Below are 14,156 nucleotides of genomic sequence, written 5' to 3'. Positions count from 1 at the left end.
CTAGAGGGGTTGAACCCTCATGAGTTTTCTTATCAGATTAGGTATTTTAAAGGATATGGCATGTAATAAGGCCTGATTGGCCATTTAGATATTTGTTAGTATTAACTAATGGCCTTTTTCTTATTAGTCCCATAATGAACAGAATAAGGCTTAAATTAACTTCTACTAGTGAAGTTGGTGAATAGATCCATGTTTTAAGGATCTGCGCCTAAACACAATTGCAATTTCCCTATTATTGTGAAAATGATAATAAAGTTACCTATGTAGCTCACTTAGAGCATTGAGAGGGGGATGAGTGGAAAACTGCATTTAAAACAAATGAACGTCTATACGAGTGGCTTGTCATGCCTTTTGGCTTGACAAATGCTCCCATCACTTTTATGAGGCTCATGGATGAGGCATTAAAGGAATTTATAGATAAGATTGTCATAGTATATCTAGATGATATTTTAATTTTCAGCCAATCAAAAGAAGAGAAGCACCTAAGACATCTCAGATATGTTCTGGAAAGATTGCAACAAGAGAAATTACTGATAAATTTGAAGAAGTGCAGTTTCATGAAGACAAAACTAGTCTACCTCTGTTTTGTGATTTCCAAGGATGGCTTGAAAATGGACCCAAGAAAAAGTGAAAGTAATCATGGAGTGGCCTTCACTCAAAAGTGTATTTGAGGTAAGAAGTTTCCACGGTCTTGCCAGTTTTTATAGAAAGTTTATCAGAAATTTTAGTAAAGTTTGTGCACCCATTGTGGAAACAATTAAGAAAGTCAACCAGCCATTTAAGTGGACTGTTGAAGCAAAAGCAATTTTCAACTATTGAAGAAGAAAATCACAGAGCAGCCTATTTTAGGACTGCCAGACTTTAGTAAGCCATTTCAAGTAAGTTGTGATGCAAGTGGAGATGCCATTGGGGCTATCTTGACTCTCGAGTCAAGAGGGCAAGCCAATTGCCTATTTTAGTGAAAAACTAAATGAAGCACGTAAAAAAAAATATTCCTCTTATGATAAGGAATTTTAAGCAGTACTCCAGGCAATAAAGAAATTTAGACATTACCTGTTGTCCAAAGAATTTGTGCTATTTATTGATAACCATGCTTTACAATTCATTATGCACCAGCCCAAATCAGAGGCTTGTAAAATGCATAAAATACCTCCAAAATTTTACGTTGTCCTAAAGCACATTAGTGGCCAAGAAAATAGAATTGTTGATGCTTTAAGTAGAATATTTCTAATCCCAGTAATGGGGTTTGATTTTATGAAAGAACTTTATGGAGAAGATGTTGATTTCAAAGAGACTTGCAAGAATCCTACCTTGCAAGATAGAAGCCCATGGGTGGAATTTATGTTACATGATGATCTACTCTTTAAGAAAAACCAGCTTTGTATACCCAAATGCTCTATGAGTGTTAACTTTAGGCAAAATGGTATGTTCTATGCTTTAGAGCAATTTTACTTCAATTTCTTTAATAGCCCAATATCAATATTCAGATTAGCAATCACATCAACATGATAGTAAAATGCAGATAGAACATAAATATAAACAATAGAAAACAAGCCAAGACAAGACACAAGATGTGGCACCAGCCTGGGAAAAACCCAATGTGGGGAACCCTTGATCAAATCTTCTTATAGTCTTCAATAGTTCAACAGAGACAGATAGTCCAATTTACAAATCTGATATTTTGTAACAGCAGTAAAAGAGCCCTAACCAAAAAAGTCAATGTTGGTCAACAGGGCATAGTTGACCCTCAACAATTTGGTCAACTCCAATCAACTTCGGCCTCCAAACAGCAAGATGAATCAACCCTCAAAACAGCCCAAAATAGTCCAATCAAACCTAGTCAAACAACCAACCCTGCGGCCAACCCAAGTTGCAATCAACGATGGTCAATATCAATGTTTGACCTCTATTTTTGTGCCCAAAAATGTGACCTGCGCAAACAAAAATATCTCACCCAAAAATGCAGTCAAACATGTCAACGTTATTGGTCAATGCATGGTCAAACTATCCAAAAATTCGGTCTCCTCAAATTTCGATCTCCTCAAATTTCAACATCCTGAATTTTCAGTCTCCTGAAATTTCAGCATCTTGAAATTTCAACCTCCTGAAATTTTGGCCTCTTGAAATTTCACTACTGAAATTTCAGACGTGTGGAGAGAGAGAGAGGCCCAAAAATCCTCACCCAATCAATGAGGAAAGAGAGAGAGAGGTGTGAAGATGAGTGTCTCCAAATGAGGCTAAGGCATCACGTATTTATAGCAAACAATGAGGATGAATTAGGGGTAAAAATGCTTGTTTTGTTTGCTGGCCAACCTTGACAATTTGTCCATAATATAAATAAATTCATATATTCATTTTTACTTGTCGGAATCGGAGGATCTTTAGATCAATCCTACACCTCTCGGAGAGAGAAATCTAAGAAAAATATCAACTATCATAAATAAGATGACCCATGTAGAGTTTGGCCCAGTGTTGATAATATCGCCGAAATATCGGCGATATTCGGAAATATCGCGATATTTTCGGCGAGCCGAAATATCGCTGACAAAATATCGCGATATTTTCGGCGATATTTTATATCGCGATATTTCCGAAAATATCGCGCGACGATCGAAAATATCGTCTGGTGACTGTAAAAGATTTCTGCATGGCCTATAAAAATCCGATTTTGGTTTTTTTTCACATCATTTTCATTTTTGATTGCTGGAGAAGGAATGGGAGGGCTATGTGGTTGCTGCCAAGGAGGGTTTGAGCGTTCTAGGCCCTAGTATTGATATGCTATTCATGGTAATGTTAAATTCTTAAAGTAAAAGTGACATTTTCCTTAATCTTCATTTTCATCCTTTTACTTAAATTTTTAACATTACCATGAAATGACTCAGGATGTTTGAGAGTGGTTCCGGCCTCATTGGATTTCATATGGAGAAAGTAGAATTTTAGATTTCATTCAAAATGCAGCAGACTTATCAGTTTTTAGGATTTCAGGATTGGGAGATTGTAATGTTTCCAAGTGACACCACCTGCCTAGGCTACCCCTGCCACTAGTAGAGGACGTGGTCTACCTCCTATAGCTCCTACTTCTAGTTCTTCAGTTTCTAGAGCATAGTAAACTCCACTGCCAACTCCACCAGCACCAGCATCTACATCTAGAGGGAAAGGGAAAGCTGTGGCATTTTCTCGCAAGAGAGGCAGAGGAAATCAATAGGATTAGACTTTAGTTATTTTCTTATGTGCTTGTAAGTTGTACATGAACAATGAACATTGAATATTCAAGAATCAAGACCAAGCATATCACATTCTAATTTCTAAATAGTAAATTTTGATTCTATTTATTTTTTTAAAGTGAACTATGAACTTTGAGAAGTAATTATATTTTAATTTGATTAGATAAGCTGCAACCTGCAATTTAATATGGATAAAAAACTATATTTCGGTATATATATATATATATATAAAACGTGTCCCCCGTGTCTTGTTTCCAGGTCGTTGCGTTTCGTATTGAATACTCGTATTTACGTGTCCTTCGTGTCTCGTGTCCTCGTGTCATGTGACTTAGCTTAGACAATATTGATGTATTGTCTTCGTGGAGGGTGGAGTCTGAGGAGCCCCTCTTAGAGGAGTCACCTTCATGGTTAGAGCCAGTGGCAGATGATCCATTAGAGCAGGGGCAGCAAGAGGAGGACTCGGAGTCAGAGGAGCAGCAGCACTCAGAGGAGGAGCAGGAGGAGGAGGAGGACACTGCGGGAGCATCAACATCAACACCATCTGCTATAGATATAGGAGAGCATAGCCCCATACCTAGCACTCATTATTTGACATTAGGTGCAGAGGCAGGGTCAGGGCCTCCTACTACTAGGGGCAGGCCTGGCAAACAGCCCATCATGTTTTCCTGTAAAAGGGGGAGAGGGCAGTGATTTCAGATAGATAGCTGCTAGTTTTATTTGTTATGCTACATATAACTCATGATGATGAGATACTTTTATATATGTGATGTTATTTTGTATTGGTTCTCCACATTTGAGTCCTTGAATGGACAATTATCAGGGATCAGCAGGATTTGGTATCGCCTTTGATGTATCATTTCTATTTGACATCATATATATCAATGTTTTCTTCATATTTATGTGCCAATGTGTTTATTTCATGTTGTTATTGCTTTATATGTTTAAAAATCTGAAAAAAATGAATATATTATGCATTTTTTATGCTTGCCGATATTTGCCGATATTTTGCCGATATTTTCGCCGATATTGCCGATAAGATATTTTCTGGACCCTCGCCAATATTTTCCCGATACCGATATTATCAACACTGGTTTGGCCCTAGTTGCAATTTTAACAATGAGAGAAATCCTTATCAAGGAGAAACATCGTGGAGGTCTTGCTAGTCACTTTGGCCATGACAAGACATATGAGCAATTAAATCATTTCTACTACTGGCCAAAGATGAAATCGGAGGTACAAAAATTTGTTAATAATTGCAGAATTTGTCAACTTGCCAAAGGTAAGAGTCAAAACACTGGATTATACACTCCTTTGCCTATTCTTGATAGGCCATGGGATGTTATTAGCATGGATTTTGTGCTTGGATTGCCAAAGACTCAAAAGGGCAATGATTCCATTTTTGTTGTAGTTGATAGATTTTCCAAAATGGCCCATTTTATTCCATGTTTCAAGACAAGTGATGCTTCTCATATTGCTAATTTGTTTTTTAAAGAAGTGGTTAGGTTGCATGGCATCTCGAGAAGTATTGTTTCAGACCAAGATACAAGATTCTTAGGCCATTTTTGGAGGACCCTGTGGAAGAAGCTTGGGACAGAGTTGGATTTCAGCTCAGCCTACCATCCACAAACTGATGGACAGACCGAGGTAGTGAACAGGAGTCTTGGTAATATCTTAAGAAGTTTGGTAGGAGACCACCCAAAGCAATGGGATCGGGTCATAGCATAGGCAGAATTTGCCTATAATGACTCTTTTATTAGAAGTACAGGCTAGAGCCCTTTTCAGATTGTGTATGGCATGAATCCTAAGGAATTTCTGAACTCAGGCATCTAGGGAGAGCAGAACAAAGAAGTGCAGCAGGGGAAGAGTTTGCAGCAGCAATGCAGGAAATTCACAGGCAAGTCAAGCATAAACTGCAAGAAAACACCATGAAGTATAAAGGCCAGGCAGATTTGAGGAAAAAGGAGCAGATTTTTTAGGTTGGGGACATGGTACTAGCTCACCTTAGGAAGGAAAGATTTCCAAAAGGTGAATACAACAAAACTAAAATGGAAAAAGATTGGACCCTGCAAGATTTTGAGGAAATTTTCTAATAATGCATATGAATTAGAACTGCCTCCAGGATTGGGAATTTCCCCTTAATGTTTCAAACATCTATAAATATTTGGAACCTTCAGCATCAGCAGCAAGCAGCAGTCAGCCATAAATTGGGAAAATCAGTTGCTTTCAGCAAAGCTTTTGCAACCTGAAAAAATCTTAGATAAGAGGCTCATTAAGGAAACCAGAGGAAAGAAGTACTATGAGTACTTAGTGAAGTGGATGGACCATCCAGTGGAGGATGCCACTTGGATGACTGCCACACTTATACAGAAAAGTGGCAAGTCCATTAATGAACTCATGTCAGGAGCCATGAACAGTTTTCAGCCTCAGGAGCATTGCTCATTTCAAAGGATCATTTCAAAGGACCATGTGGTCAAACTTTACTAGAGGGGTTGGACCCTCAGGGGTTTTCTTATCAGATTAGGAATGGATATGGCATGCAACAAGGCCTGATTAGCCATTTAGATATTTGTTACTATTAATTAATGGCCTTTTTCTTATTAGTCATTTCAAAGGACCATGTGGTCAAACTTTACTAGAGAGGTTGGACCCTCATGAGTTTTCTTATCAGATTAGGAATTTTAATGGATATGGCATGTAATAAGGCCTGATTGGCCATTTAGATATTTGTTAGTATTAATTAATGGCCTTTTTCATTTAGTCCATGTAATGAACAGAACAAGGCTTAAATTAGCTTCTGAAGTTGGTGAACAGATCCATGTTTTTAGGATCTGCGCCTAAAATCAGTTGAAATTTCCCTGTTATTGTGAAAATGGTAATAAAATTACCTCCGTAGCTCACTCAGAACATCGAGAGGTCCAGTGTGGAATCTTGTGAAGGAGCTTGTCTCGTTTGTGCATTCTGTATATTCTGTGCATCCCTTGAAGGTTCAATTCAGTTTTCCTGTGCATATTTGTGTTGCTGGAATGCGTTTCCCTGTAGTGCAGAGGTCCTTTTATTTTCTCTGTTAAATTATACCCCGCAAGTTATAGTTGGGCAGGGATAAATTTCCTTCAATGGTTGTGTGCATGATTTCGAGCAAGTGATTGGAATTTCCTTTCTTTTACTAATTCAAAGCAAAATCGAGAGAGGAACACATCCCCGGAATCTTTTCGGAACAATACACAGTGCTTGGAATGGCATACGGTTTCCTTTACTTTGTTTACGGGGTTGTTGGAGTGGGTTAATTCCCTCAGCAGTAAGTTGGAGCGGGATATAAAGGAGTCCCCCCGTAGGTTTCACGCCGTTTGAAGAGACGAGGTTCAGAGTCACTGTGGCTCTGCATTCGGGAATTAAATCAAAGAGGGGTTTTGGCTTTCATGAACTACACTCGATCACAAATGCCCTAGCTTCTACATCATAGCCAGTTATTTCTCTATAGAGTATGCCACAGTAAACACACTATTATTTTTCAAATTTAATGAAAGATATTACTATGTCTTCACCAGCAAAGAAACAAATATCTTCCACAAAATATTTTCACGACCAACCTGATTTAAAATGAAGCTCTTCCCTTGACGCGCCCGGCCGCAGACGGAAACAACACCGAGAGGCCCTTTCACGAGTTGCAGAGTGGCGACGGTCTCGGGGTCCATTCTAAACTTGCCCTTATCATCGCAGTAGACCAGCCTCAGGGGCCTGGCCGGGCCAGTTGGAGCCGCGACCGTGGGAGTCGAAGGACTTGCTGGAGAGAGATCGTCTTCTTTCTGCTTACCCGACCCCGTGGGGGTTCGAAACCCTAACATCTGCATCATCTTAGCTCAATATTACACAGAGGAAGAGGCGCACCAACTCCGCTCCGCTCGTCGGGATTCGAACGCGAGACCGGTTGAGAATGGTATGAATATAAAAGGTTTAAAGGGAGCGGCATGTTTCAGTTGCTGAGATTAGATGAAATCGATTGCATGACTTGGAGTTTTCCTAGAGTTGAGGGGCGCACAACAAATTAATTGCAGTAGGGAAGGGTTTCCACGGAGGGAATCGGAGGGAAAAATGTTGACTGTCATGACTTTGGCAGTGGGAGGAAACATGTGAAAGTTTTAAAAAGTGGAGATACATTCCATATTAAAGCAAAAGATAAATAAATGCTTTTTCCCTTTTTTCCCTCCCAAGTGGGTATATAAATTTAAAGAGGTTTGGGCCTGTTTTCTCTTGCATTTTTATTTTATTTTTATATATTAAGAATATAAAGTTTATTATAATATTTTTAATCGTAAAGAATATATATATATATGATTTAGTGTTTTTTATTAAAGTAAATTAAGAAATAATGAATAATATATTTTTGGAGATATTTTATTACTATTAAAGGGAAAAAAAATTGTAATAAAAATCCAAGGAGTATTAATTTAAAGATTTAAATAGAAAAATTGTATAATCAATCTAACTTTATTTTAAAAATTTATAAAATATTTAAGGTGTTCATGTTTTTAAAAGTGTAAATTATTGTTTGAGTGTAAAATTTGAGAAAAAGATTTGATTTTTTTTTAGGTTTTATATATCTAGGCTTAAGATGAATCTAATTTAATTTCTATTAAACTAGTAAAGATTCATCTTAGTTATAAATATAACAAGTATCAAAATGAATCAAATCGCTAAAGATGTAAATCTCTTCTTGAGTATATAATTTAAAAAATGTTTAGGCATGTAGAAATTTGATCCCCTCTTTTTGAGTATATAACTTAAGAAATGTTTACGCATGTATAAATTTGGCCCTTTGACACTTTGCAGATTTAGAGTTAAGATAGATATATAATAAGTCCTTGTAATATTATTTATATTACATATAAATTTAACATTTCGCTGTATAAAAATATTTTTGTTTTTACTTTTATTAAAACATTTATAGTACATATAGTTATGTAGATATAATAAAAATGATATTTTCTTTGATATATTTTATAATTTGTTTTAATTTGTTTTTTTAATGTGATATGCATAGCATAAATTATATATACAAACTCTATGGTGGATATGTCCAAGGCCCATCGTGTTGACTTAGAGGAGCTGCATGGCTAGTATCAAACACATTACAAAAAGGTTGGACCGGTTTTTAGTTCTTGCAAATCTCTTGGATAGGATGGGGTACATGCAATTCTGGGTCTCTCCGACAGCTCTCTTTGACCACGGGAATAGGATGTGGAAAGGATTGCTCTTCAAGTTCAACAAAACCTAGTTGACCAATGAGGATTTTTGCAATACAGTTCGTGAATCATGGTCCCAGTTATCTATGGATGATGGATTATCTTGGATGGAGGTAGTTTCCTTGAAGCTTCACATCTTCAAGAGGGTGGTAAAGAGATGGGAGCAAACAAAAATGGTTGCACATCAGAAAGAGTTGGAGGAGATATAGGCAAATATGGTTCTCATAAACTACTTTATTCGATGTTGGATTTCTTTCACGGGCACAAATTGACGAGGTACAGAAGTTGGAGGCCCGTAAACAATACATAGACTACATGAGGAGACATGGCGACTAAAAAGCCATGTTATATGGTTAAAGGTGGTGGACAAAAACACTCGTTTTTTCTAGAGGTATGCTACGATGTGCATGACAAGAACACTATTGGGGAGGTTGTACCTGAATATGGGGAAAAATTAATGAACACTAAGGATATCCAATAGGAGGTTGTGAGATATTTTGGGGGCTTCTTTATGGCAAGGGAGAACGTAAACATTGATAATCAGCTCGAGTTTATCAATTCCTTCCAACTAATGTTCTTGAAGGAAGAGGTTTTGGAGATTGACAAAAATATTTCCCTAAAGGAAATCACAATTGTCCTTAAAGATTTTTCTAAAATAAATGCCCCGACCCGGACGAATGGACGGTTGAGGTCTTCTTACACTTTACTGATATTATGGGTATGGATCTAGTGCATCTGGCAGAATAATTTCGTCAACTTAAAAAGGTTATTGGTGACATCAATGCCACTTTTATTGCTCTTATCCGAAAGTGTTGATGTTCAATCTCTTTCAAGGATTACACGCCTATCTCCTTGTGTAATATTGCATACAAAATGATTTCCAAAATCATTGCAAATTGTATAAAAGGAAAGCTATATGATTATAAATTGGGGGAACAATTCAGTTTTTTAAATAACATGTTGATTGAAGACGTTGTTGCTACTACTCATGAATGTATACATTCATTAAAATCCCACAAAAAGGAGGCAATTATTCTTAAGTTGGATTTACATAAGGCGTAAGATAGTGTTGATTGGGGTTTCCTTAAATTGATCCTGCACAAAATTGGATTATTTGTTGGCATTGTGGATTGGATTGTGTCTTGTGTTTAGACGGTATGTTATGTAGTTTTTATTAATATTGTTCTATCTCATTTCTTTAGAGCGCAACGAGGTTTGAGACAAGGTTGTGCTCTTTCTCCACTCCTCTTTTTACTTGTCATCGATGACCTTAGCAGAAAAAATACAAGAGTCAAGATTGATAATATATTTGTTGGCTTACTAGTCACGAAAAAAGTATACATTACTCACCTATTGTTTGTTAATGGTGTACTCATATTTGGACAAAGTGTACATTTGTCAATGGAAATAACTCTTGCAAATAATAATAATAAAATTGAGGATGTTACTGGTATTTTCATGAATGGTGCAAAATCTCTCATCATCCATGCATCCAATCAATTAGAGATCATTTATGAAATTGTACATTTCTTTGATGTGGGTACTGTGCATATGGATGATGGTTTTACCTACCTTGGATACAGATTAAAGCCAAGTTGTTATAGAATTTTGGATTGGCAATGGATAATTGACAAATTTGAGAGCAAGTTAACAAATTGGACATACAAATGGTGGTTGACAGTGGGCAAGATGATCCTTATACAGTTTGTTATGAAGAATCAAACAGTATATTGTATGCATCTATTTCTATTACCCAAATCAGTAATACAAAAGATCAATGCTATCATTTCCATATTCCTTTGGCCAGGGGCTCATGGTGGAACAAAATTTCACCTAGTATGCTCGAGTGAAATTAGTAGATCGACTGACAGAGGCAGATGGGGCCTATTAGTTTTATATGTTTTTCCCTTGGCTCTCCTATCCAAGAGTTTCTGAAGAGATATATATGGTACAGGGATATGGCAAAACAAAATATATGAAAAAATGCTCATATATGGAATGGTACAATAATGGTATGAAATCTAAAAAGAAGGGTTCTCGTATTTGGATAAGTTTCATGAAGGTAAAAAAATGGATCAAGGAAAACTTACTGTGGGAGATTGGTATAGGATTAGTTATTCAGGTGGGGATTGATCCTATATTGGGAATATGTGACTGATATACATTGTCAGAATCGATCATCGAACATCTACATGGGATAGGAGTCACATTCATTAAACATATTGTGGAACTAACCGAACATGCAGAGCCATTCACAAAATGGAAAGAGTCAGTGGCACTAAACATTGATAACACAAATGTTACGATATGGAATAGATACATAAATCAGTTAAAATGGGTGAGGATCATGATTAGTATTGAGGACGATAATCTTAGATGGAATGGAACTCTCACACATGGTGAGATTTGTTGAAGAATGTAACTAGTGTCAGTCTTCATAATACATAATTGTGTTTTGTATTTGTAAAAAGAAAGAAAAGAAAATTCTTAATAAAATAAATTTGTATTGACTTATTAAAGCATGGGTTTCATGCTTGGGTCAAACCGTCAATAGGTCAAAGCACCCATTGCGTGCTCTAGGATTTTTGTTGAGTTAAAGTCAAAAGCCATTCTTGTAAGAGACCCTTCTTAGGCTCCTTAAGGTCAAGAGAGAATATTATTTTATTGTCTTATTCCTCCCCCATCAAGTTGGCCTTTTCAACAGTCTACTAGTCGGCCTCTAACAAGATGACAAGTCGACCTTAACCAATTGACAAGTCTGTTACTCCTATTATTCATGTTGACTCAATTATAGGTAGAAACAACTATATATACCTAGGTAAACTCGACCTGAAACAAAGAAGAATTCAGACATATTACAGAGTAGCGAAGTGAAGAAAAAGGTTTGATCTGCAGTTTGTATAAGACAAGAAGGTAATGCAAAGTTCAAAGAGGGAAGATACAACATCACAATATTGAAGATAAATTGTAGGGGTTGAGAATGTTAGCCACAGATCAAGGATAAAGTTGTAAAATGGTAATTGTAGTAGATCGAGAGTTGCAGGAGCAAAGTAAGCCAAGAATTGCAGGAGTAAGGAAGACCTAAGTTGCATAAGCATAAAGAGTTAAAACGTGCAGAAGTTAAGGAAGGAGACTGAAGTTTGCAAGAAGATAAGGACATAGAAATTTTAGATAGCATGATATAATTTGTCTTCATGGGAGGCTAATTTGATGGGTGGATGAAAATATGTGTCGTCGTCAAAACAGGTCTTGGTCTATCTTAACTTGATCTGATTCCACTGAAGGAAGAGTTTGACTGGGTTTTCCCCTAGATATGGGTTTTGCATTGGTGAGTGCCTACATCTTGTGCCCCTTGTTGTGATCTTCTTTGTTTGGAATTTGTCTTGATGAAAGGAACATAATAAAAAATTAAAAGAAGAACTAATGAGAAGAAAAGAGCAATCACAAGAAAATGTCAAAGTCTAAGAGAAATCTACCTAAGGAATCTAATCTATGTAATGCCCTTGATTTCTCAACATGGCATCAGAGCTTGGTTCACTTAAGGGTAGAAAGAAGGTCACTTGAGGCTTCAAAATTAGCAAGGAAATTAATCATCCAGGACTGAGATCCTTACAAAAAGAAAAAGTTACGAATTATGGGCATAATCACAAGCCCTAGTTACAGTGATTAGGATAGGAAAGAAAAGTTCGTTGAAAGGCATATAAATTTTTTTCTAAAGGATCGACAAACTAATTTAGTATCCAACACAAGGCCGAAAATCTTGATGTAAAAAGAAAGGCATTGGAACTGATTCACAAGGCCTATAAGCGCCAATAAAAAAGTCTGAACTTTGTAATCCAAATCCTCCGAACTACAGTCATATTTTGTGGATGATTGAATGTACGGTAAACATATAGATTCTATGCATAAGTGTTTGGATTATAAGCATCTACAAATGAACTGAGATTCTACGAATATAATAGTCACCATGTGTAATATTAAATTTACAGTCCTTTTAGTAGCAAAGAAGCCAAAAACTTATAATCAATCACTAGTACATTGTTAAATAGCTTATATTAGCCACAATCATATTAGAAGAAGGAAAAAGACTCATTTCTAGCCTTTAGCATTAAATGAATTTCAAAATTTGTCATTGATCTAAAAGGAAAGGATCATGATTCTAGGCATACGTATGTGCACAATCATATTCAAGGAGGACCGATAAACCTATGCATCTTAAATTTTCTAGAGATTCTCTAAGATCTGCCTTGAAAGTCACATTTGTACCGTCTTGCAAATTCAAAGAAGTAATTCTATTCGAAGTCTACATAGTGCAGTTAGGCTCTGATTTTGAATCTTCCTCAATGTTTGACAATCGCGTCACCTACAAAATTGAAGCAAAAGGCATCCAACATTTGAAGGACCAACATGAAGAAATCAGGTAAGTGTTGTTTATTTTTTTTCTTTCATCTAACATTATGACTACAATTTGCAAGAAGAGTAATAAGTTTGATGGAGCATCAAATCTTCAAAAATGGAAGGCTGGGGTATGTAATATTGAGGTGTCATTTGTTAAAAGGGTTTAGCATAAAATGTTTTAGGATTTGATTCTTAAGATTAGCCAGAAGATTATTAATATTTAGGATCATAAATAGAACATATGTATACTCTTATTTCTAGCTTGTGATACCTTGGGTTTGTAAGTAGAACAATGTTCCTATATCTAATTAAAGATTATACTTCCATTCAAGAAAGTGTAGTTAGACATTATGTTACTATACTTGTATATTTTGTTTGTGCTTGTTAATAAATAATGCAGGGATATATTGAAGAAAGCAAAGATTGACTCATATAGACCATGAAGATACTAAGAGGGAGTCCTTCAATAAGAAAACCCTACAAGGTTGTAAAAAGGGCAAACATCGGGTATGTCTAATACCATAAGAACTTCTTCATTAAAGGACACAATCATTTTGAAATGTATTACTAGATTTTTATGTTTAGGTTTTTGAATCATAAGGATTCTTGTTAGGGTGATTAAGCTCACATATCTTCTTGGTTTACAAGTCCAACAAAACAAAGACGACATCTTTCTATCACAAACCAAGTACCTCAAGCAGATCTTGAAGAAATATGGCATGGAAGATTCGAAACCAGTATGTACTCCTATGGTAACAGGATGCAGCCTCAGCACAAATGATGAATCAACAGTAGTACATCAACCAACCTATAGATCCATGATTGGTAGTTTGCTCTATTTAACAGGTACCCGACCAGACATCATGCATGCAGTGGGAATAGTTGGAAGATTCCAGGCAAATCCAAAAAAAGCACACCTTCAGGCAGTTAAAAGGATTTTCAAATATCTTCAAGGAACATAAAACTATGGCTTATGGTATCCTAGAGATACATATCTCACACTTCATGCATATATAGATGCAGATTGGGTAGGAAGCGTAGATGACAGAAAAAGCACTAGTGATGGTGCATTCTTTATGAGTTCCAGATTAGTATCTTGGTTCAACAAGAAACAAAGTTCAATTGCATTATATACAGCTGAAGCAGAATATGTGGTTGTTGCATCTTGCTGCACACAACTCCTTTGGATGATGCAAACATTGCAAGACATCCAAATCACTTGTACAACACTTATCTCCATTTTATGTGATAATACAAGTGTTATCAGTGTTTCAAAGAATCCAGTCATGCATTC

At 36.3% G+C, this 14,156-nt stretch overlaps 1 protein-coding gene across 2 annotated transcripts in view; it reads right to left on the bottom strand.

The window, feature by feature from the left end:
• The window catches only part of LOC149194566 (Guanylate-binding family protein), a 92,416-nt gene extending 85,008 nt beyond the window's left edge, over window positions 1–7,408 (bottom strand). For both annotated transcript variants that reach the window (XM_089405117.1, XM_089405118.1), the window contains exon 1: window positions 6,812–7,408. In XM_089405117.1, the coding sequence (XP_089261243.1) occupies window positions 6,812–7,075 (264 nt within the window). In that variant the 5' untranslated portion in view covers window positions 7,076–7,408. The remainder of the gene's footprint in view (window positions 1–6,811) is intronic.
• Between the last annotated feature and the right edge of the window lie 6,748 nt (window positions 7,409–14,156).

Source organism: Pinus tabuliformis, chromosome 2_2, assembly GCF_031772625.1.
Source record: "Pinus tabuliformis cultivar Carrire ecotype Pingquan chromosome 2_2, CPIR1, whole genome shotgun sequence".
NCBI lineage: Eukaryota > Viridiplantae > Streptophyta > Pinopsida > Pinales > Pinaceae > Pinus > Pinus tabuliformis.
The sequence above is the reverse complement of the archived record's forward strand: the minus strand, read 5'-3'. Positions and strand labels throughout refer to the sequence as shown.